General features: G+C 36.5%; 1 protein-coding gene across 8 annotated transcripts in view; it reads right to left on the bottom strand.

Moving 5' to 3' along the window:
* The window catches only part of LOC136864408 (atrophin-1), a 755,035-nt gene that overhangs the window by 549,440 nt on the left and 178,466 nt on the right, over positions 1 to 27,129 (bottom strand). For all 8 annotated transcript variants that reach the window (XM_068226264.1, XM_068226266.1, XM_068226270.1 and 5 more), the window contains 2 exons: positions 23,543 to 23,623; positions 17,280 to 17,442 (listed from right to left, as the gene is read on the bottom strand). In XM_068226264.1, the coding sequence (XP_068082365.1) occupies positions 17,280 to 17,442; positions 23,543 to 23,623 (244 nt within the window). The remainder of the gene's footprint in view (positions 1 to 17,279; positions 17,443 to 23,542; positions 23,624 to 27,129) is intronic.

The following is a 27,129-nucleotide window of genomic DNA, read 5'->3' as shown; positions in this document are numbered from 1 at the left end:
ACTTTTGTACGTAAATTAGGTCTACTGTACTTACATGCTTAACAACGTACGTAAATTAGGCCTATTGTACTTATGTATACAGCTGACATGTTTGTGCTTAATTTTACGTTCGTAAATGAATTGTGTAACATGGTACATAAATTAGGCTACTGTACTTACGCATAGTGGTTTGCAGGACATTCAGTTATGGAAAAGAAGAAAGCTAGACAGTTTATAGATGATGAAATATTTAAGTTTTTTTTTTTTTTTTTTGCTAGTTGTTTTACGTCGCACCGACACAGATAGGTCCTACAGCGACGATGGGACAGGAAAGGGCTAGGGGTGGGAAGGAAGCGGCCGTGGCCTTAATTAAGGTACAGCCCCAGCATTTGCCTGGAGTGAAAATGGGAAACCACGGAAAACCATTTTCAGGGCTGCCGACAGTGGGGTTCGAACCTACTATCTCCCGAATACTGGATACTGGCCGCACTTAAGCGACTGCAGCTATCGAGCTCGGTTTAAAGTTTATTGAGAAAGTGTATGCTAAACCACACATTAACATGTGCAAATGTGGATTTTCCTGTTACAATGTTAAACATAATTTTTAGCGACGTGTATAGTTCATGTTCTAAGAAAGTTTTTTCCTTGAAGTTTTACTATATTAGTGTTCTTAAAATGTATTATTTATTTATTTCATTAATTAATAATTGTCAACACTTGTTTCTTTGTTTTCATTTTAATTATTTTTACGTTCAAACCTAACCTTAAATTTAATAGCAAAATTGTTGTTCATATTTTAGCACGTTCCCTCTTTATGACACTTCTTTTTCAGTCCCTACAAAAACATCCCAACCAGTTTTGACTGTAGTGATTGGCCACTTCCTGCCTCTTTTGCATTCCAAACTCATCGAAATAAAGCTATCACCAAAACATACCAGCAGACGGCATGTTTGTGTATTCCTCGCTCTTGGTTAGTATTCTCACCGCCAGAGTGACCATCGTTGAGCAATGGCAGACCGTGTCCATGCATATCAAGCTGCTTCTCCAATTTCAGACGAGTCTTACGATAGCTGCTAAGTATCATGTGTAATTATTAAGTTCTTCAGAGCTAAATTATTACCAACTGAACAATCATGCTTTAATGTGTTCTTAGAGGATGAGGTAATTCTTCTGTAATTAATTCTAAGCGTAAGCTGCATAATGTTGTGGCCAATAAATATATTCGCAAAATTACAAAATTACGATGACTGGCCTAGTAGCCGTTTACTGTCCTACTTGGGTGGCCAATAATTAAACACTACTTTCTATGCAGGTGTCTACCTTAACATCAAGATATGCCTAAGCTTCCCAAACCACCTTATAATGCTGAAGCCCTTCAATCCTGATGACGTGGATTACTCTAAATGCCTGCCTTCTCCGAGGACAGAAAGCAGGCAGGTAAAACGAGATGGATTTATAACATACACAAATTTAGTGGATATAGTTAGAGAACAAAGACTGGAACAATTTGAAAAGATGAAGGAAATTCTAGATGGAGAAATACATAATGTTTTCTTTCAGTCTCTTCAGACTAGGGACTAAGTTTCATTAAAACACTAGGGATAAAGACAATGTAGCAGTGCTTTCACTTGATTCATACTCCTGTGCAGAAATAGTCACGCGTCCAGACCCAGCTAGTGCTAATACTCCAGTTAGCATACCAGAAGAGACTGTTCAAGAAATTGATCGAAGCTTAAGCACCAACACATCTGAAGTACCACTTAGGAACAAACCAGAATATACACCAACCAGGCCTACAAAAGAACAAAAATTCATCAGTTGCAAGATCGGCAGGAAGTTCCTTGTACGGCCTGAAACTCCGAAAAGAAAGGGAAAACATTAGACAGAGAGATATCCTTTCACAATAACCTCACAAAAGGTACGGAGAAAGCAAGAGGACAAACAAAAATCTGGATGAGAGAAAGAGGAAAGAAAATGTGAACAGGGCAACATCGGTGTCTAAACCAAACAAGAAATTAAATACTGATAACAATATAAGCAGCAAGAATGTCATTCAACCAAGGAAAGAAATTGAAAAAGCCAGACTTGTGTGAGATGGCAGGAAATGTTTTTCCTACTTTACTGAAAACTGACAATGTGCCCATTTCCTGTAATCTTAGAAGTCCACAACACTACCACTAACATAGACCAAGGCCTACACCAAAAAATATATTTTCACAGCCTTCAACTTCCTCAAAGACTGAGTGTTGTGTCAGTAAGGGAGAAGTAGAACTACTAGTTTATCAAGATGAAAACCTTACTGCTTGTGACAACTACAAAAATCATTTCACAAGTAATGCATTCCTAAATCACACAACAAATTTATTCCAGAGAGTGATGAAGAGGACTTTCTTTGGCATTAAGTGTCCTATGCTGGACGACTCAAGACGATTACAATGGTTCATTTAGTTGTGACACGTCATCAGATTATAACTTTTTAAACTGTGCAGTTTTAGGTCCAAAAAATGAATAATGCAAACATCAGATATGACATAGTATTATGTTAGTTGATATACAATAACAGGTTTGATTTTTATGAATTTATTTGGAATATAGGATGGGGTGGACAGTTTCAGTGAAATTGCTTGCTTATCCTTCCACTATTAAAAGAGTAATTACTGACTTGAACCAAGTGGCCAATCACTGTCCTGATGGTGGCCAATCACTATTTAAAAAAATAACCCAATTACTGTATGTGGGAATACCTTTTCAAATGTTTATTCTTTTTAGAAAAACCTTGAAAAAATTCAAGAATTCAAGTACCCACCATGATTGGAGACATATCACAGATATTCAGAAGCATAATGAAAATTTGGAAATAATACTTACGTTCCCTGTTAATAAAATTGTCGGAAATAACACTTACCTTCCCTGTTAATAAAATTGTCCAAATGGGGTTTTTTTAAATCCCTATAGGAGTTTCTTTTTAGAGTATATGATTCAAGTTGATTTGCTGTTTTAATAGAACAATTAGCCTTGGTATGATGTTCCCTCCTTATTTAAATTATTTCAGTAGGTACTAAGGATAGATTATAAGTTTGGAAACCGTCAGCCAATGATACACCCCTAAGGGATATTACGTAACATGGTTACAGTAGTGTCCACAGTATTTGCTTCGACTGTGATTCCATTTTAATGATGCTTGTCTTGAGTTTGATGAGGTTCTTTTTGTAAATTAATTTAATTCGAAGTAATGTGTAAACGTGTTGGGGGATCAATGTATGACAATGTAAATATATTTATTCATTTTGGCACAATAAGTTCAAATCAAATAATTGTGCAAATAATTTCAGTTAACAACAACAACAACAACAATAATAATAATAATAATAATAATAATAATAATAATAATAATAATAATAATAATAATAATAATAATAATACTAAACTAGATAGCTGCAGTTGCTTAAGTGCAGCCAGTATCCAGTATTCGGGAGAGAGTGGGTTCGAAACCCACTGTCGGCAGCCTTGAAGATGGTTTTCCGTGGTTTCCCATTTTCACACCAGGCAAATGCTGGGGCTGTACCTTAATTGAGGCCATGACCGCTTCCTTCCTACTAATAGCCCTTTCCTGACCCCTCGTCGCCATAAGACCTATCTGTGTCGGTGCGAGGTAAAGCAACTTGCAAAAAAAAAAAAAAAATAAGAGACTGGCATATGACAAAGATATAATAGGCAAGTATGTGAAAAAGGTTAATTTGGTGCGGTTTTAACCTCTTACGTTGACTTCCACACGCCATACAGACCTCATTTTTCTTCACGTGCTGCAGACCTCCATATGTGCTTTAAACCTCTGCAGTCTTAAATTCATTTTGTTCTAGCATGTAAAGTTTTAATGCTATCTAGATGGGAATGGTATATCTTCCAAGCTGAAGGACTCTCTCTTCCTTTCTTCTTTCTATGCATAACAAGACATTTCCTCATGTAGATTGATAGTAAGATCACAACCATTTCACTGATACGTATGTAGAAATGATTCGATGTGTAATTTTATCTTCTTATTGAATTTAGCAATGTCTTCGCTATCTTCATCGGAGCACACACAGCTTTAGCTTTCAGATAACATTATAGTGGACCTGTGACTATTGTAACTACAGTACTTTTAAGTTTACATTGATGGAATGACCCATAGCTTTTCAATCAACATAATTACATTTCAACCTTGATCAGAGATTTCCATAATTCTTTCGAGGCCTCAAAACCTCTTACAACTTGTAATTACTCGGCTCGCTATCTGTTTAATATGTGATATTGCGCAGTATGGAAGTACGGCAGTTTTTAAAATATTTTTTAAAATATCTTTTTTATGGCAGAGCGCAGTTTGATAACAGGTGAATAATAGAAGTTTTGAATAAATCAGACAGTAACTGCATCACACCAAACTGAACTATTAAGATAAGATGATGATTATCTTCATTAAATGAAGTGAGATCTGACACTTAGCAGAAGGAATGACTGCACAGTGCATGTGAGACCAAGAGTGAAACACCCAAAAATATATGGTGTCTTGCTCATGAACTAATATTCCCATTAACCAGGGATTTCTGCTAAATGAATCTCTGAAGTATTGTCTCTAACTTTTTCCACACAAAGTTTCCGAAGCATTGATAACACTAGTTTTCTTTGAATCCTCAAACAGCCCTTGCAAAAACAAGAACGCAACAATCATTCAGCAGTCTCTTTTCCATTAGTGTTAGCAATACTTTTTTTTTAAAGCAGTAAACTACACTTTTGAGAATCTACATTAAACATTGAAAATAAGAGTAAAGTTTTAAAGAGACTGCTATATATTCATAGCACTTGCACTTGAATCACAATGTAGTACAAAGAAATGTCAAGCGTGACAGTCACGTGCATCCGCCGATAAGACTACCTCACACGTTGACACTCGTGTGTCCCCGGCTTGAGAGGTTAATACCTGCTAATACATTCTCCTCCACCAACTTAGTACATTTTGATGCATAAAATCCACTCCCCAACTTCAACCTGCTTTGGAGTCTTTCCTTGAAATAATGAAGCTCTGTGCAATTTCACGTGCTCTGAATTACAGCATTCTGTGTATGACGACTCGCCACCTATACGGAGTTTTCTTTCACAAATTCTTTAGCACTCATCTTCATAACTACTGGCTTCTGAACTACACGGGAGGCTTCCAAATCATGCTTGTGCACTATAGCAAACCCCCTGACACTTAACAGGGAATATCAAAATTGGTTCGGAGCAGACCATCTAAATTTCATCATCATCATCATCTCCCCTTATCTAGCTTCTGCCGGATTGAAGCATTTATGGCACTTCTTCGCCTTCCTAGTCTGGCTCCATGGCTAAATGGTTAGCGTGTTGGCCTTTGGTCACAGAGGTCCCGGGCTCGATTCCCGTCAAGGTCGGGAATTTTAAACTATTACTGGTTAATTTCGCTGAAATGGGGGCTGGGTGTATGTGTCGTCTTCATCATCATTTCATCCTCATCACGACGTGCAGGTCGCCTACAGGTGTCAAATCAAAAGACCTGCACCTGGCAAACCGAATATGTCCTCGGACACTCCACTTATTTTATTCGCCTTCCTAGACTTATGCCAACTAATGAAAACTAGAATTCTCTTCCACGGAGTCAATATTGTAAGCAATGGTTGGTGTTACACATGTTGCTTGGTACTTATTTCTTTTGTGTCAAAATTCACTTTTGTTACAAGCTGGCAACTCCAGTGTTCCCTCCTGTGTCAGTATACACAAATTTGTCAATGTTGTTGGACATAGCCCGTGCGGTAACCGCTATTCACATTTTGTATGTAACAAACTCACCTGCCTTGGATGCTGTACTTTTCTCGTAACAGTCTTGTATATATTGTTTGTACCATACTATGGTATGTTTTTTCTCAATGCAATCTATTTATATCAACTACTGTTTTATAAGGTTATGTAATCCTAGCCACACCTTGTAAGTAGCATTACTGGTCCTCCAAATATTGAAACATTGGTTCCCTACCTATTCACACAAGGAGAGACTATTCCTACGAAAGTATGAGAAGTGTGAACAGGACTTTTCTCTGGAATTTCACATGGTACCTAAAATGTTGTCTGATATTGCCAAATATACAAATTGTAATGAGCACTTCCTCCTTAAATCACATTTGTGCTCCACAATGCCAGAGAAATTTATTTTGAACCTTGGTTCGTATGAACTTGAAATGACAGGGCACTTTGTCTACCACATTTCACCATATAAACATCACCACTGTGTAACTGTCGCATCCTTCATTTTCAATACAAAAACTGGCTTTTAAAATTTCATCACATAATCGTTGCATGTTCAAATTTTGTTCATCAAGCTTCTTAAAAGATAAAAGTAACTGCCATGTAAATTGCATATGAATGCGCAATATAAATATGTATATGACTTATAGGCAGTTCAGCAACACAGTCATGTTAGTCGCAAAATAAATAAATAAATAAATAAATAAATAAATAAATAAATAAATAAATAAATAAATAAATAAATAAATAAATAAATAAATAAATAAATAAATAAATAAATAAATAAATAAATAAATAAATAAATAAATAAATAAATAAATAAATAAATAAATAAATAAATAAATAAATAAATAAATAAATAAATAAATAAATAAATAAATAAATAAATAAATAAATAAATAAATAAATAAATAAATAAATAAATAAATAAATAAATAAATAAATAAATAAATAAATAAATAAATAAATAAATAAATAAATAAATAAATAAATAAATAAATAAATAAATAAATAAATAAATAAATAAATAAATAAATAAATAAATAAATAAATAAATAAATAAATAAATAAATAAATAAATAAATAAATAAATAAATAAATAAATAAATAAATAAATAAATAAATAAATAAATAAATAAATAAATAAATAAATAAATAAATAAATAAATAAATAAATAAATAAATAAATAAATAAATAAATAAATAAATAAATAAATAAATAAATAAATAAATAAATAAATAAATAAATAAATAAATAAATAAATAAATAAATAAATAAATAAATAAATAAATAAATAAATAAATAAATAAATAAATAAATAAATAAATAAATAAATAAATAAATAAATAAATAAATAAATAAATAAATAAATAAATAAATAAATAAATAAATAAATAAATAAATAAATAAATAAATAAATAAATAAATAAATAAATAAATAAATAAATAAATAAATAAATAAATAAATAAATAAATAAATAAATAAATAAATAAATAAATAAATAAATAAATAAATAAATAAATAAATAAATAAATAAATAAATAAATAAATAAATAAATAAATAAATAAATAAATAAATAAATAAATAAATAAATAAATAAATAAATAAATAAATAAATAAATAAATAAATAAATAAATAAATAAATAAGACGCATGGCTTATCGGTAGCTTGACAGTGTGTTCACGAGACAATGTACGATTAATTCAACAGTAATACGAGTTCTCATTTGAAATACACAAGTCTGTAAGTTATCGCTTGTCAGTAACGTTGCCGGGAAATACTGGCACCTCTCACACTCGTTTCTAGTACGGCTTTCGAAGCCTTGCAACCATGGGTGCATTGGTATCAGAAAGCACAGGCGCATGGCAACAAAATGAGTCACTGAGAATTCACAAAAAAGAAAGAAGAGTTAATATTTGTCCTTATCAATGGTAAACATCGAATGGAAGTGTTCTTTTTTCATAACACTCATGTAGCCAGCCGCCTGTAGCCATGGGCCACATTTTTGTGGTCTGCTAAATACATAATCGACGGTTCCGGTATTGGGAAATTTACGAGTAGGTACACACCTGCTTGCAAACCTTGTACTTCACTTCAAGTGGGCCTCTCCATGCCGTGCAGGTTTATCAGGCACTTTCACACAAGTATCGACTCCTCTGGAATGTACACAAGGGTGTTTGTAAGGGACGTGATTACACGTGTGCGTGAGAATTTAAGTTTTATTTTGTTTTTAGCGTGTTTGTATATTTTAATACAATATAGTGAACAGTTATGGACAGTAATTTACATAGCAACACATTAACATGTGAAGCATTTATTTGTGATTATGGGTAATTATAGGAACTATTCTGCGGACATCAAACTAAACGTAATTGTCTTCGCTGAAGAGCACGGAAATAGAGTTGTGGAAAGAACATTTTCAGCAAGTGAAAAGTTGGTGCATAACTAACGGAAATTAAAAGAAGCTAAAAAAGCACAAACAATTCTAGACGTACATTTAGAGGTTGTAAAACAGGGAAGTTTCCAAAAATTGATTAAGATGTTTGTGTACATCAATGAAATACGTAATAATGGCTGCAGTGTATCATATGAAATGTTACAAATGATGGCACAGGAGGTAGCGTGCAAACACATTCCCATCAATCAGTTTAAGGCGAGTCATGGGTGGGTTATGAGATTCATGCGACTACACAATCTGTCGGTGTGAAGGAGAATAACACTGTCAAAGGTTGCCTGCTGATTACACAGATAAGGTTATAAATTTTCACCAATTTGTCTTACATTTGTGCCAGGAAACTTCATACTTACTTTCTCTAATCGGTAATGTTGATCAGGTTCCAGTCTTTATCGATATGCCTTGCAGCAGCAGCAGCATTATTATGCTAAAAGAATCACGGAGTGCATTTATGAAAACCAACAGTAGTGAGAAATAATTATGCATGGCATAGCTTGCCATTACAGCTGATGTAAGAAAGTTGCCGCCTTACATCATTTTCAAGAGGAAAACGATGCTTAAGCAAATCCAGTTTCCCCATGGAATTCATGTACGAGTGCAACCAAAGGGTTGGATGGAAGCAGAACTCATGCTGGACTGGGTTAGAATTGTTGGGATAGAAGATCCAGTGAACTACTGAAACAGCTGGCTCTGCTTGTTTTAGATAATTACAAAGGTCACCTAGTGAACGAGGTGAAGAACTTCTCAATGAAAATAAGACATGACAGGTGGTCATTCCCAATGGCCTAACATCTACTTTGCAGCCACTGGACATATGTATTAACAAACCATTTAAAGACCACTTACATCTATTATACAATGAGTGGATAAGTGGCGATCAGCAATTGACACCCACTGGCAACATTAGGCGTCCATCCTTGGACTTGTTATACTCGTGGGTAATGAAGATTTGGGACCTTATACCACCTGAACTAGTCACCAAGAGCTTCAAAAGGACTGGAATTTCAAACGCACAATGATGGATCTGAAGATAACACAATGAACATAATGTGGCAGACAGCTGAAGAATCTGATTCCAGTATGAGCAGCGGCGAGGACGATGCATCGCATACCGAAATCAGCAATAGCGACACACAACATTTGGAGTGAATTGCTTACCGGTAAGTCCATATTTCACAACAATGCACTAATTTTTTGCAAGTGAAAAATTTTAACTTTAATGCTCAAATCAATGTCAATCAAATTAATAAGTTCATTTTTATTTTCAGACTGGAGAAACATCTGCCAAACTGTTGCAAATAAATTATAAATTTTGAACTGGACTATTTAATTATTTTGACGAATATATCATACGTGAGTTTTACGTGCACTTTAAACTTGTATTAAGTACAATTTAGTTATAAATTCACTTTTTGAGTAATACAAATATGGGTCACTAAAAAATTCTTCACTTATTGGTCCCACCCTACTATTTTTTCAAACATTTATGTTTAAAAAAAAAAAGCCAGGCTGAGAGGATCATACAGTTCAGGCACTGACTGACCTTTTTACCCCAACTTGGCAAGTTCGATCCTGGCTCAGTCTGGTGGTATTTGAAGGTGCTCAAATAGGTCAGCCTCATGCCGGTAGATTTACAGGCACGTGAAAGAACTACTGCGGGACAAAATTCCAGCACCTTGGTATCTCCGAAAACCGTAAATGTAGTTAGCGGGACGTAAAGCAAATAACATTATTATTTTTGTTGTTGTTTAAGAAGTGTGGAGATTATGCGGTGAAACACAGTATAAATAATAATCATACATAAAATCCTTCTGTTTACAAAGGATTTCTTGTATCATAGGTAGGGAACCCGCATTTCTTGGAATAGATTTTTCACACATTTTTTAAAAATTGTAAAGTACGGGCAATATACATATATACATACATCATCATTATACATCGTTATTCCTTTCAGTGTTCAGTCTGCAAGCCTCTGTGAATTCACTGAACGTCACCACAATTCTCTATTTGCAACTAGTGCTGTGGCCTCATTTAGTTCTATACCACTTATCATCAAATCGTTAGAAATCAAGTCTAACTATCGTCGTCTTGGTCTTCCTCTACTTCTCTTACCCTTAATAAGAGAGTCCATTATTCTCCTAGGTAACCTATCCTCCTACATTAGTCTTGGATGACCCCACCACCGAAGCCAGTTTAAACGTACAGATTCATCCAGCAAGTTCATTCCTAACTTAGCCCTTATCTCCTCATTCTGAATACCCTCCTGCCATTGTTCCCACCTGTTTGTACCAGCAATCATTCTCGCTATTTTCATGTATGTTACTTCTTATCCTAAAACATCCTGAGTCCACCCAGCTTACGATCCCGTAAAGTAATGTTGGACTGAAAACAGACCGATGTAAGAAAGAGTTTCATCCGGGAGATGATTTCTTTCTTACAGAACTGTTGATCGTAACTGTGAGCTCACTGCATTAGCTTTACTGCACCTTCATTCAATCTCACTATATAACCATCCTGAGAGAACACACATCCTAAATACTTGAAATTATCTACCTGTTCCAGCTTTGTATCACCAATCTGACATTCAATTCAGTTCTTCGAAAGGTTATTTTTCATACCATACTCACTGCACCTATTTTGAAGTCCCAAGATATTAGACTGCAGGCTTTCAGCACATTAAGACCAAGTTGTCAGCATAGGCCGGACTGTTTACTATATTTCCACCTAACTCAATCCCTCCCTGCCACTTTATACCTTTCAGCAGATGATCCATGTAAACTACGAACAACAAGGGTGGAAGATTACAGCTTTGTCTAACCCCTGTAAGTACCCTGAACCAATAACTCATTCTGCCATCAATTCTCACTGCAGCCCAATTGTCAACATAAATGCCTTTGATTGATTCTAATAACCTAACTTTAATCCCATAGTCCACCAGTATGGTGAACATCTTTTCACTCGGTACCCTATAACATGCTTTCTCAAGATCTACGAAATATAAACATAATCTATTCCCCTCGTAACATTTTTCTGTTACTTGGCATATACTGAATATCTGATCCTGACAGCCCCCCTATGGTCTGAAACCACACTGGTTTTCATCCAACTTCCTCTCAACCACTGATCGCACCCTCCCTTCCAAGATGCCAGTGAATACTTTGCCTGGTATACTAATTAATGTGATACCTTGATAGTTGTTGCAATCCTTCCTGTTCCCTTGCTTACAGATTGGTGCAGTTACTGATTTTGTCCAATCTGAAGATACCTTACCAACATCCATGCTAATCTTATTATTCTAGTCATTTCATCCCTGCCTTCCCACTATACATGACCACTTGATGAAAGTGTGATAAACTGATATAACTTGAAAACAATATTCTCTCACCCATGGGTAAGTAATGCAAGTATCGAGCTTGAATTATTATAATTATTATTATTATTACTATTACATGTAATGTATGGCTATGAAGTGTTTACATCCAGTTATTATTATTATTATTATTATTATTATTATTATTATTATTATTATTATTATTATTATTACATCATATGTACATACGATATGATCGTGTTGTTTGTGTGGTTATGTCACAAAACATGTGCTATTTCTTTTTGCTATTTGCTTTATGTCGCACTGACACAGATAGGTCATATGGCGACGATGGGACAGTAAAGACCTAGGAATGGGAAGGAAGCAGGCATGGCCTTAATTAAGATACAGGCCCAGCATTTGCCTGGTGTGAAAATGGGAAACCACGGAAAACCATATTCAGGGCTGCCGAGAGTGGGGTTCGAACCCACTATCTCCCGGATGCGAGCTCACAGCTGCGTGGCCTTAACTGCATGGCCAACTCGCCCGGTACATAAACATGTGCTGTACATAAATATTTATATGAGTTCAGTTAATGTAAATACCTGTAAATTAATATAATTGATTATTACCTGTATATGATGTGTAATCTGCTATAGAATTGTGAAACACACTGTAACATCCAGTATGACATATGTCTGACACTAGATGATGGTAGAATATTCTGTACATTATAATCATGTTGTTAGGCACTCTAGAATTTACGAGAAAATATATCTTTCTTGAAGCCTGGCCAAGCATATATATAAAGAGGTGGTCTTGGTGGGAGTTACGTGTTATTGTTTAGTAGAGTTATGGTGTAGCAGGAGTATACTTGAGACCACGTGTTGTACGTGACATGCTTGTAAGCAATCAACTGTTCCAACTGTTTCAACGCTGCGACTTCCACATGGCCTATGCTTAGTGACAGGCAGTTGTTAAAATGGCAGCATTGTTGATATGTGTATTTTGCTAGTGACAGCAGTGATTAAGGTTATGTGTGTGTTTAATTTGTAAATAGATGTGAATAAATAACTGTACCAACTGACAGCATTTCGTGTACGTCAATGTGGAAATGTTACATTTCAAGTCTAATTTCATCTATTCCTGCTGCTTTATGACAATGGACTTTATTTACCACTTCATCCAATTCCTCAAAGGTAATTTTACCAACATCATTTTCCTCCTCCCCATGAGCTCAGTTGTTCGCGACACCACCAGAAAGATTTCCTTCTACGTTGAGAAGATTTTCAAAATATTCCTTCCACCTGTCCAGTGATTGCCTGGGATCTATTATGAGTTCACCTGAATTACCCAAAACACTGATCATTTCTTTCTTCCTTCCCTTCCTAAGATTCTGTATTACTACCCAGAAAGGATTCCCTGCTGCTTTATATAGCCTTTCCAGGTTATTACTAAAATCTTCCCAAGGCTTCTTTTTGGATTCAACAACTATTTGTTTCCCTCTGTTTCATTCATCTACGTACAATTCCTTGTCTCCATCAGCCCTTGTTTGGAGCCTTTTCCGATAAGCCTTCTTTTTACATTTACAAGCTGCTCACACTTCATCTTTCCACCAAGATGTTAGCTTTTTCCCCATCTTTACACACAGTTGTTCCTAGGCATTCCCTTGCTGTTTCTACCACAGACTTCCCTGTATGTCATATATTCTCTTTCTACATCCTGAACCTGCTAACTGTCCACTGTTTAGAACTTCTCACTAATCATATCCATGTACTTCAGTCCTACTTCCTCATCCTGGAGATTTTCTACCCTTATTTGTTTGCAAACAGATTTCAATAAGTTTTTTTTAAATATCTACTGAACAATTGTAAATGTTTTACACTCGCAACCTATTGCAAATTTTAGACATTTAACTTTTTTTTATGAATTCCTACGTAATACACAATATTTTGCAAATTTCTATGTATTTCACCATTTTATACAATTTTGGGCAAATTTTGCAACAAAAACCATGATAAATTGGAGGACATGATCCCACAAACAAACACATAGAAAGCAATGTATTCTGATATTGATTATTTGGCACAAGGCATTCGTCAATTAAACCTTCTGGTGCCAGGAGCCTATATTGTAGGTTCAGACTTGAATTTTTTGAACAGTCATTTACTCAAAAATTTAGTTATCAGAAGGGAATCATAATTTAACTTTACCGAATGCAAACATTGCAGTATTTAACTTCATTAGGTTAGGGCTTTTAAATCGTGAAATTACCAGCATTCTACCTCTGTGAGACAGTGGGCTTGTTACTTATATTTTCATGTATAAATACAGGGTGTTCGCAAACATGTGGGTGATAATCTGTGGGTCGATAGAGCACCCCAAACAACACTCTAAGTCCCTATGAACATATGCCCTATGGTTGATCGTTTAATAAGAGTTACAGACTTTCCATCTTTGTACATGACATATTGGGAATAGCCTTACCAGGCACATCCCATGTCCAGTACCAGCAGAGATACTGCATTCTAATACAAGATGTTCTCACAATGTCCACCATGCACCTCAATTCATGCCTAAACACGCCACCTCATTGACTGTCAGACACGTTTGAACACTTCAGGCACTGCACGTGTATTTGATGGCAACCTTGTTCCACATGCTGGTGAAGTACTACAATGTTCATAACAGCATATCTGACTACAAACTTAATCATATTCCAGCTAATAGCTAAAACAGGTGTAGTTTGTACACTATTGACCACAGGGAATATGTTCTAACTTTGTTGTTGTTTTGGGTGTACTACCCACCCCAGATTACTTCCCGCATGTTTGCGAACATAATTTAGTATATATTTCAATATTTGATATTATCAAATGGTGTTCAGAATATTGTATTAAAATGTTTTCAAACCTTTCAATGACCTTCCTGCATAAATGTTTTGACTGAACTGTTTACCTTATTGCATGTAGTATTTTATCCATACCAGTAACATTTAAGCATTTTGTGAATTACATTTTATATGCTTTATCTATCCAGGTCTATCTCTGATGAGATACAGGCTGCATTATCTCTCTTGGTATGGGCTACATCAAGTTTGTTACTTTAATTTTTCTGTCTAAGTCTCATCCATGCATTTGATGATATGAAAGTGACAGAGGTATGAGCAATGTTAGTAATGCCATTCCTTATGCAGCCAGTCCCTGAGATGAATGGTGTTATTCATAACATCAGTTGGTGTACACATTTCGGTGGACTTGACAGATTGATATATAATAGCACCTTCTGGCTCAACAAGGAAAGCAACTCTCTTCAGTGACACCTGGGCTACATCACAGCTGATGGTCGTTCTTTTGAGATTCAAACCAGCCTTGGGCTGAGCCCAACATACATATGATCTACACTAAACGAGTTAATTTCTGAGCAGTATTGTTAGTGTAGTGAAGTACATTGTATTTACTTTATGATTCATATAAAATTATCTCAGCTCATTTAATGACTTTATTTACTGCTTTTTTTTTTTTTTTTTTTTACCACCTTTTAAGTATTCTTTCCACCATTTTATTCACCATTAGTTATAGGACTAGGCTCTTGTGAATATGTACAGTGATTTGAACGGCAAGTGTTATTACTGGGAATATTTATTAAAATTACATACCCCATTTTCACACCAGGCAAATGCTGGGACTGTTCCTTAATTAAGACCACGGCCGCTTCCTTCCCATTCCTAGGCCTTTCCTATCCCATCGTCACCATAAGACCTATCTGTGTCGGTATGACGTAAAGCAAAAAAAAAAAAAAAAAACCTGCCAACTTTATGAAACTAAAAAAACAGGAGATTCTGATATGAAAATCAGAAGATAAAATTGGTGAAAACTGCTAATTCTATATGTCTTGTGCAATACAGGAGTACTATGGTATGTATTATAATACTGTCTCAAAACCAGACTTTTGCCATATGAGGCTACAAGGCTAAAAATTGCGCATCTCTACTCCCTCACAGGTCTCTGGTAAGGCTTCCGAAAACAATATGAACTCATGCTCCACACGTATGAATAAATCATGCACCTAGATGCCATTACTTAGCAAATCCATAGATTAATATACTGCACCATGCGCCCGGGTGATTATGTTAACCGTAATGCTATTTTTATCAAGTAGTAAATTAAAATTTGCCAGAATTGTCTCCAAATGGCTCCTAAAATCTCTAGAAAAGTCAATAGTTGCCATCTTTTAAATTCTGCACTAAATTACTAAAAAAAATACTCAAAATCTAGCGACTAGTCTCTAGAATCGACTAGACTGATGAACGAACACAAACATAGCATGCGAGGAGAGATTGACAATCGATACGTGCACCGCACTATACAGGTTTCAATAAACATTGCACATTCGCACACATTTCTCATATTAATAAACATCAATATTTCATCTGAAAGTGGCCAATGAGCGAAGGACTTTCGGACACTGGCGTACAAAGCTGAAATGGCGGGATGTGAAAACAAATGTTTGAAGTTCACAAAAAAAAAAAAAAAAAAAAAAAACCAGCTAAAATCAGGAGAAATGAGGCAGGAAGAACTGTCGAAAATCGGGAGTCTCCCGCCTAAATCGGCAAAGTTGGCAGGTATGAAATTATAAATTGGTCTTCCAACTGAAGAAGTTGCTGCCAATATTCTGTGGAGAAGGAGAGAACATGTGTGTGTTTGCTTGCTTCTATTCCTATTAAGGTTTTAGGCTGGTGGTTAGGAGGGTTTGTGAGAGATAATGAGGTCATGTAAGGCCAGTATTCTTAGTAAATTAGGTAATTTCTGAGCTTATATGAATGTTACGATGATTTTCAATAATTAAGCACGTAAATGTAATCTTAATCTTTTTTTTTTTTTAAGTAAAATGTGAACAATGAAACAATCAATAGCCATTTTGGCATCAGGTTTCTCATTCACCAGTTTTATACATGACCCGTGCACTACAGCTGCTAGCAAACACACATGTGGGCAGGCACGCATTAGCGATGGAAAAGGAAGGAGGAAGAACACCATTAGCTGTGACCATGTTGTGAAGCAGGTGTAATGGACACTTGTCCTCGTGGCCTTTTTTACTCAAAGTTAAGATAAAGTACTTCAATTTTACGTGTGGAAAAAAAATTCCTTATGATTTCTGAAAATTTGCAGTGGGGGGTGTCTTTTACAGGCAATGGGGCCTTACAGGAGAGCAAATAAGGTACTCTCGCAATTTAAATTTGTTGTTCAACAACTGCTTAAGGACAAAATATTTGGAGAACATCTAAGAGAATCTTAATACTTTTAACTAAGCCAATTACAATCTAGCTTTCTTCCGAGACAACAAAGAATGTCAGATGGTCAGATGTTTGCCTGAATAAATAATAAGCAGTCTTGTATGTCATTTAAAATGCTGCTGCAGCAAATATGTTTCGAAGAAAAATTATTAGCAGATTAAGAACTATTGGCAGGCAAGAAGCAAGTTCATCTTTATAATAGGTCTTTTTCTCCATGGAATCCATGCCAAAAGATGGTAACTTTACATTTTGAAAATCTCGTAAGCACTGACTAGGATTTGAATCTCAGCAGTATAGATGAGACGCTACGAAGTATTCACTGAGCTATCACAAGTTCCACCACAGAGCAGCAGATGGCCAACAGAACACTGGAGATAAATTTTTCTTTAAACAAATCATTACAATACCTGAAGAGTTTAGAAAAACAGAATGAAAGACTTACCAATGGGAGAACTAGCATCGTTTTCTTTGGGCTGCCCACCACGTGTGTTGCGAGTATTGCGGATTCGACGAAGAGAGCCTTGGCGCCGGTTGCGTCGATGAGGTCGGTTGTTGTTAGCACCAGGAGTTTTCTTCCATAAGTAATAGAATTCCACAAGTTCAGCCTGAAAACCATATAGTTTTACATTCCTCTTTTCCAACTTGTAAAACAAGTATGTATACACGTATATCAGTCCACAGAATGTCTAATATGCATAAGAGAAGGTAGGAAATAAAACCGGAAGTTAATTACACTTTTAGATCTAAAAATGCATCTCTCTCTCATTTTTTACAGAATGGTGACTTCATTCATTGAAAATGACTACGATGCATTGAAAAATGCTAGTGCATTCCCTGCAAGCAATATGAGGTTCTCTGGGTGTTGGAGACACAGTAAAATGTGGGTGGCCAGTATCCAACCTTACCTAGAGGGATATTGTTAAATTGGGAACAGTCATCATTTAGACAATGTAAATTAAGACTGAATAGCTGACTGGATTCATGAAAGAAAAGAACATGGCCATCCTTTAGCTAAGCAAGATCAAGTGGACGGGAAGAGGAGAAAGAAAAGTAACCAATGAATACAGGCTGTTTTACAGCGCGAAGTACTAAAAGAAAGAAATGGGATAGGTTGATCTTAATGAAACAAACAAGAAATATGAAAGATGTTGATCAAAGAGGTGAAGTACGTAAATGATAGCATAACTACACTGACAATTAATTTGCAGATAGGATCAAGAGATATGATTCAAGTACTGTACATGTATCACAAACTGTGCATGCATGAAAAGAAGTAAAACGGTTCATAGAAGAGTGGACTGCTAAGACCCCTGATTGCATTCTACATTATTACAGACATATCATGATGAGAAAAAAGCGAACAAAATACGATGGAATCACCCAATCGTGTACGAAGTGGATAGATATACCGAGTTACTTCATATTCATATTCCCCTCATGGCTGAGACATCGTGACTATCATAATTCAGCAACCTAGCTGATGAACCACACTCCACCATTCTTCACCATCCAAAATGTTCAGTGTAAGTACTTGGGAGAGAACTCTGGAATGGACCATTCACCATGCTGATCCATCATGTTGGTACTCGTCCTCGTGGTCCAGTTCTTTGGACTTTGCCTTCAACAATCAACTTTTGAAGACTACCTTCTCGGTGCATTATATGACCAAAGTAGCGAATGATCTGTTGAGAGACCCCCGCACAACAAGAAAACTTTTATCTGAAGTTGACTCGGAATAGACATGATCACGCAATGAGTTGTCCAAGAAATCCTCAGCATATTCCTCCAGTACATTTCAAAACTTTCTATTCGCGCACAAATGCACTGTAGGATGGTCCATGGTTCTGCACCGTACAAGACTGAGAAGACTAGAGTGTCAACTTTTCTTTGTAATGACAGTAATGTTATCTTTCCAAATCTTCCGCTGATTGCTATCTTCGTTATTTCGATCCTTCATTTTATTTCATCTTTGAAAACACCAGGATTGGACAGTAAGGAACCTACATATAGAGCATGTATCAGAAATATACCAACAAAAAAGAAAATCAGGAATGAAAAATTTAAGAGAGAAAATTTTCAGTTCTGGAGGTGCACATGGCTCTGAGGTTCACTCAGCCTACACAAAAATCAGTACCAGGTTAATTCCCCGGCGGCAAATGGACGGGGCATAGAGCTAACCATTCTACCCCATCAAGTGCCGAAGTTACGGATAGTAGAAGTGTGGGGGGGTGTAAACTTCAAGAAGAGATTGATATAGCAAAGCTAAAATGGTTTGGACACATGATGAGAATGCCAGGACAGAGAATACCAAGGAGAACATTCATGGATACACAGACTGGAAAGAGACCATGGGGACGTCCTAGAATGAGATGGAGGAGCTCTGTTGTGGACTGTATAGCAAATAGAGGAGTCGATAGCAATAAAATACTAGAAGAGGAATGGTGGAAAGATCGAGTAAGGTGCAGGGCTTTGGTACACTAACCTACCCTGAGAGAATATGGAAAAGGGAATGGACAAAGAAAGAATGAAAGCCAGTGTTCTACCATCTGAGCACCTCAGTCCAACAAAATGCACTTTACTTTGATCAGCAGATGCTTCACAACCTCTTTGGGAAGTCTGGTTATAAGGGTTACATCAGGCTCTAATAACCATATAAAATTATTATTGTCATATTAACAATCACACACATTTTTTTCTTTTTTCCTATTTGCTTTACGTCGCACTGACACAGATAGGTCTTATGGCGACGATGGGACAGGAGAGGCCTAGGAATGGGAAGAAAGCGGCTTAATTAAGGTACAGCCCCAGCATTTGCCAGGTGTGAAAATGGGAAACCACTATCTCCTGGATGCGAGCTTACAGCTGCGCACCCCTAACCGATCACACATTTTAGTTGACAGTTATGAATACACAGTATGTTGATGAACCTAAACTCCAACAAATTCAGGCACACATATATCATCATACTACTTCAAGAACTGAAATTACTTTGCGGAAAAGAAAAGAAAAGAAAATTGTTGTTTGAGTGATCAGTCCATAGACTGGTTTGATACAGATCTCCATGCCACCCTATCCTGTGCTAACCTTTTCATTTCTACATTACTATGACATCCTACATCTGCTCTAATCTGCTTGTCATATTTGTATCTTGGTCTACTCCTACCATTCTTACCACCTACACTTCTCTCAAAAACCAACTGTACAGGTTCTGGGTGTCTTAAGATGTGCCCCATCATTCTCTCTCTTCTTCTGGTCAAATTTAACCAAATCAATCGCCTCTCACAATTCGATTCAGTATCTCTTCATTCGTGATTCTATCTACCCATCTCACCTTCAGCATTCTTCTGTAACACCACATTTCAAAAGCTTCTATAGGTGGGCCGGCACAAGGTTGCACTTGACAGTTGTAAGTCATGTTGGCACCACTACAAAAATGAAATGAACGTCACCCGTCAGTCAGAATCACCAATCCACTACTTTTTATGTCAGATACAATTAAGCATTTTATTAATGTTAATTCGTATTTAATTCCGTATTGCTTACACAAATATGAGCATTTAAAAAATATTATAAGGTTTAAGCGAGCTACAAAATAAATACGAACTATTTTCAGCTGATTGTTGTTGGCAATATAGGTAGTATAGTGGTGCCATCTATAAGTAGCTTGACTACTGTATTGAAGTGTTGCCGTTTTGTCTGTCGCCGCTAGCACGTGGTCAGGTGTGATTCGCGCGTTTATGAAAGTTTTGTTTTCATTGTGAGATAATTGTGAAATTTTATTTTAACGAATGCAGTGCGATGCCTCGGAAATGACAACATAGTCATGAAGCGCGAAGTGATAATCCTTTGAGCCGCGGAGTGTCCCTTAATAGTCAGGCATTAGAATTAGTGCGGAGAACTCGTGAGTTTTACGAGAGGGAGACGAAATTCGTACGCTTGTATAGCCGTCTCTCTGTTCCTCTAGGTCATGTTGTAGATCATATTAGGGCTTTCAAAGCGTACTGTCATTCAGACAGGTGTTCGCCTCCAAGAACAGAAGGAAAAAGTGACTGGGGTACATAGCAGTAGCACTAACGGGGCTGAAAGTAGGGACTTGTTTCACAGCACTCTGGGAAAGAAACGAATTAAGCTGGGGTGAAGTAAAACATTACGTACGCACTTATAACAAGTCCTTCACAGTTACTGAAGCGGAAGGACTGTTCCGGGAGAGTATTGCTCGAATGGATGCGGCTTTGTGCAGGAAGAAATTTAGCCATATCGCAGCATTCATTAACTCGGCAATGGCAATACATGGTATCATCAGCGACTCTCAGGAGTTGATGATCTGCCTAGACGATGATGACAGTGACAACGAAGGCGACGGTAGTGATGGCAGTGAACTGGAGGGTATTGAGCCTCTGCCTTTGTGAATCAGGTATGAAAATAAGGTTTCTGAATTTTCGTAAATTTTACTTGAAACATTGTGTTAGCACCGGTGTATATTATTCTAACATTTATTGGTGTATTTGAAGCGAGATACTTGTCGGCCGATTTCTGCCGTGTTTTCTAACATCGCGATAATAAGAACGTCGTAGTATATTTATCTCGTATAATTTTGTGTAATGATTAATCGGTGAGTTGAAAGTTCAATTTTTGTCGGCAGATTTCATTTGTATTGTGTATCATCGCGATGACATTAAAAACATTTCTCCCATGTTTTGAAAAACCCATGTGTCGTGCAATCAGCTGTTGTTACGGCGGCAACATCGCTTCGTGCGCCACTGCAGTGTGACCAACATTGTGCGCAGCTGTCATGTGCAACCTTACGCCGGCCCACCTATACTCTCTCTCTTTCTGAGCTAGTCATCGTCCATGTTTCACTTCCATACAATGCCACGCTCCAGACAGAAGTCTTCAAAAACATCTTTATAATTCCTATATCAATGTTCGAGGTGAACAAATTTCTCTTCTTAAGAAAGGCCTTCCTTGCTTGTGATAGTCTGCATTTTATGTCCTCCTTACTTCTACCATAATTAGTTATTTTACTACCCTAGTAACAATATTTATCTATTTCCCTTAAGACTTTATTTCCAAATGTTGTATTTCCTGCATCACATGACTTTGTTCAACCGCAATCCATTACTTTTGTTTTGGACTTATTTATTTTCATCTTGTATTCCTTCTCCAAGACTGTTCATACCATCCAGCAATTTCTCCATATCTTTTGTAGAGTCAGATAAAATAACACTATCATCGGCAAATCTCAGGGTTTTGATTTCCTCTCCTTGGACTTTGATTCCCTTTCCAAATTCCTTTTTGATTTCCTTTATCGCCTGTTCTATATAAACATTGAAAAGAAGGGAGGACAAACTGCAGCCTTGCCTTACTCCTTTCTGGATTCTTGCCTCTTTTTCAAAGCCCTGATTCTTATCACTGCAGACTGATTTTTGTATAGATTGTAGATAATTCTCCTTTCTAAGTATCTGATCCCGATCTCCTTCAGAATCTCAATCAGCTTGGCCCAATCAACATTACTGAATGCCCTTTCTAGATCTACGAAAGCCAAGTACGTGGGCTTGCCTTCCTTAATTCGATCCTCTAAGATCATACGTAAAGTCAGGATTGCTTCACGTGTTTCCATATTTCTTCTGAAGCCATATTGATCTTCTCCCAATTTAGTTTCAACTTGCCTGTCCATTCTTCTGCAAATAATAAATGTTAAAATTTTGTAGCCATGAAATACTAAACTAATGGTGCGGTAGTTTTCACACTTGTCAGCAACGGCTTTCTTGGGAACAGGTATAACAACATTCTGCCGAAAATCGGATGGCACTTCTCCAGTATCATACATCTTATACACTGAACAGAACAAACTCTCCATGCTGGTTTCTCCTAATTTAATTTAATTTTAATTTTAATATTATAATATTTTAATTTGTGACAATGTTAATGTCGATAATATTTATATGATTGCCAGTTTTCCTATGCCTCTGTTCAGCTGATGATGATGCAGTATAGCGTCGAAACTAGTTCTAAATAAACATAATATGTTGTAATTACATCTACACAACAAATTGTATAGTATTAAATAAGGTGGACCCTAAAACTTTTAAAAGCTTTGCTTTCTCCTAAGGCAGTCAGTAATTCTGAAGGTACATCAGGAATTCCCGGTGCCTTGTCCCTACTTATGTCTCTCAAAGCTCTGTCGAATTCTGACCTCAAAACTGGGTCACCCATGTCATCAGCATCAACAACCTCTTTTTGTTCCAGAACCCCATCATCTACTACTTTACCTTGATACAACTGTTGGATATGTTCCTGCCATCTTTCTGCTTTGTCTTCTTTCCCTAGAAGTGGTTTTCTATCTGAGCTTTTAATATTCATACACCTACTTTTCCTTTCTCCAAAAGTTTCCTTGGTTTTCCTGTATGCAGTATCTACCTTTCCTAGGACCATACAACCTTCAACATCATTGCACTTCTCTTTCAGCCATTCTTCTTTAGCTGTCCTGTACTCTCTATCTACTTCATTTTTTATCTGCCTGTATTTTTTCTGCCCTCCTCATTTTTTGCATTCTTATACTTTCGTCATTCGTCAATCAGGTCTAGTATCTCGAGTTGATCTTTCCTTTCTTCCTAACTTTTCTAGTTTATGTGTAAGAAATGCATGACAAGGAATTATTTTTTTGTAATGTGTTGTAAGTTAACTAAATTAATTAGTACTCACAGTTTCCTTGTGTGGCAACAAATCCTTCCTAATTCTGAAGAAATTTTTACCGAACTGCCGTAATCCCTTCACAAACCGCTTCTGTAAAGAGGAAAAAAGATTATGACAAATACTCTTTATCATTCAAATGCACACAATAATTTACTGCTAGAGATTGTACAAGAAGGGAAAAACCTTAATCAATACATGCAAATGTTGTTGCAAAAAATCCATCTTAAAAAATATGCAAGCAAAAAATATTACCAAAGTAGACAGAGGACTTAATGGTATTTCGTGTTTCTACACATTATAGGCCATTTCAAGTAACTTTGGTCCCTAATGAAGCAACCTAACTATTTTTCTCCCATTACCACTGAAGATAGTGCTTTATAGTTGTTTCCTAACTGCTAGGCTTCATTCTGCATTGCCAACCATACAGTGAAGGGATCCTGCTTGTTGATACAGTATTTTGCAGTTATCTTCCAACTCACATGCTGGCATTATCTGCCAAGAGTTACATAATGAAAAACTACAGCCAACATTTATGTTGCCGTATCATGAAATTTGCTACAGGTGCACTTTGCAATGAAGTTGACTAATGATTTCTTTTTCTTCAGGATTGTAAATCTGTTAGGATAATACCAGGTAAAGAGAATCATGGCATTTTCAAATAATGTAATAATAACCTAGTGTTATTATTTAGTCCAGTTTGAATTTACATTTTCACAGATGTCCAAGGAAGAAGCAATATCTTTAAGAACGCCTAAAAACACGAAAGTGAAGTCATCTGCCCTACAAAACTCATTTCTGGACACTATCGTTAACATGTACGAGAGACTGAAAATTTAGGAGGATTAGTAAAATGATGTGAAGTAGCAATCCTAACTAGAGTTGTTAAATTGCTGGAGGTAAGTATTTTAATCCTGTATCTGTTGTAAGTTCGTAACATAATATGAATTAGACAAAAATGTAACCAAATCCTTACTCTAATGATTAACCTAACCTAACAGTAGCACACTGTGCAAATGTTATTCTAGACTTCATGGTGGTATTATTGGCATTCTATCTGTATACTTATTGATTTATTACAAATGTGTGTGGTATTTATCTGCCTTTGTGTATTACTACAGCATGCATGAAGTATAGTCAAGAGAGTGATAATGAATTCTAAGGAAGGTGTTCGAATTGTTACACCTAGCAACAAATATCAAAGGCATGCACTGGAATAGACAATTTTACTTAGAATGCCATTGCAAGGTTTATTTAGAATAACTTATATCAAGGTAAGACAACTTCACAAGGAACTGATTGCAAGATTATTTATGATAAATTACCTTCAAAAATGTTTTGGGCAAGTATACAGCTTCTTTAACCCCAGACCGTGCGTGCTAATTTCTGTCACACTACCGGGCGCGCGGTTGACTTTGTCAACCAGTTACGTTTTCAGTTGTTTACAGGCTTCCAATCGCATAAACATTTCATTTAACAGAGTTTCATTTTTTATTCCTATGTTTGTTCACCAAATAAAATTAAAAACTTGTATTAATGATTAATATGAATGTACTTAAAATGGATAATCACAAACACGTGAACTAATTCTGATAGGGACATTGAATATTGTGCCTATTTAAAATGAGTTAAGCAGTAGATATATCATTAAATTAAAATAATGGTCATATTTATTTTAATATTTGCACAATTATACAATGAAATGATATGATATAATAGCAAAGAAATGACTGGATGAAAAACAAACTTTGTTGCCACGTTCCAGAAATCTTTCACACCTTATCCCCTCATGACGAGTCCTCATACAATAGATACCTCATAAAATTAAACTCATACTGTAGTGTTTACACAACTATACAATGAGATGATAAGATATAAGAGCAAATGAAATGACTGGATGAAAAATAAACCTTGTTGCCACGTTCAAGAAATCTTTCACACCTTATCCCCCTCATGACGAATCCTCATACAATAGAAACATGATTGCGGGTTACTGTAGTCACATCCTAGTTCATGAACCATGGTCAACGGCTGAGTGGCCTAGTAAGTGGTCCTGAGAATCGGGATACCAGCTGCTATGGAATGGGAGTGGACATCTCGGACATATTCTGAGTCGTGGCCCTCCTTGAGCTCAGGCGGCTAGGACTAAACCGGTGGTCCATAACCCGTCAGAGGAGAGATCCTCACTAATACTATGAGCAAGTAGGGTAGCATCCTGCTTCATGAATTTACCGAGCTCAGAACATTTTTAGCAAGCCTCGGACCTATGGGAGTAATGGAGTCCCACTCCCATTTGACAGGCGAGGGGCTCCTTGGAAACAACTTGGCGAACGAAATGGAATTCGATGGGGAGCTATCAATATTATTGGGGCTTATGGAAGAAAGAAGGTAGAACTGGCTGAATCAGCAAAGAGGATGCATCTGGATGTGCTAGGAGTAAGTGATATTCGGGTAAGGAGAGATAATAAGGAAGAGATAGGAGATTATAAAGTGTACTTGACGAGTGTTAGAAAGAGAAGGGCAGAATCTGGGGTAGCGCTCTTTATCAGGAATACCATTGCACCCAACATAGTTTCTGTTAGGCACGTAAATGAGCGAATGATGTGGGTAGATTTGTCAGTTGGAGGAATTAGGACAAGAACTGTGTCCGAGTAATTCACCATGTGAGGGTGCACATGAGGATGAAGTTGACAAGTTTTATGAAGCATTGAGTGACATCGTGGTCAGGGTCAACAGCAAGGATTGAATAGTGCTAATGGGCGATTTCAATGCGAGAGTTGGGAATAGAACTGAAGGATACGAAAGGGTGATTGGTAAATGTGGGGAAGATATGGAAGCTAATGGGAATGCAAAGCGTTTACTGGACTTCTGTGCTAGTATGGGTTTAGCTGTTACGAATACATTCTTCAAGCATAAGGCTATTCACCGCTACATATGGGAGGCTACGGGTACCAGATCCATAATAGACTATATCTTAACAGACTTTGAATTCAGGAAATCTGTTACGAATGTACGAGTTTTTCACTGATTTTTCGATGATACAGACCACTATCTGATCAGTAGTGAACTAAGTATCTCTAGTCCTAGGGTAGAGAAAGTGAAATCTGTCTGCAAACGAATAAGGGTAGAAAATCTCCAGGACGAGGAAATTAGACAGAAGTACATGGATATGATTAGTGAGAAGTTTCAGGATATAGAAAGTGAATGGGTGGTATACAGGGATGCTGTAGTAGAAACAGCAAAGGAATGCCTAGGAACAACTGTGTGTAAAGATTGGAAAAGGCAAACATCTTAGTGGAATGATGAAGTGAGAGCAGCCTGTAAACGTAAAAAGAAGGCTTATCAGAAATGGCTCCAAACAAGGGCCAAGGCAGACAGGGATTTGTACGTACATGAAAGAAACTGAGCGAAACAAATAGTTGTTGAATCCAAAAAGAAGTTGTGGGAAGATTTAGATAATAACCTGGAAAGGCTAAGTCAAGCAGCAGGGAAACCTTTCTGGACAGTAATAAAGAATCTTAGGAAGGGAGGGAAAAAGGAGATTAACAGTGTTTTGAGTAATTCAGACGAACTCATAATAGATCCCAGGGAATCACTGG

The sequence above is a fragment of the Anabrus simplex genome, chromosome 2 (assembly GCF_040414725.1).
Source record: "Anabrus simplex isolate iqAnaSimp1 chromosome 2, ASM4041472v1, whole genome shotgun sequence".
Lineage (NCBI taxonomy): Eukaryota > Metazoa > Arthropoda > Insecta > Orthoptera > Tettigoniidae > Anabrus > Anabrus simplex.
Note: the sequence above shows the minus strand (reverse complement) of the source record. Positions and strands in the feature narration are given on the sequence as shown.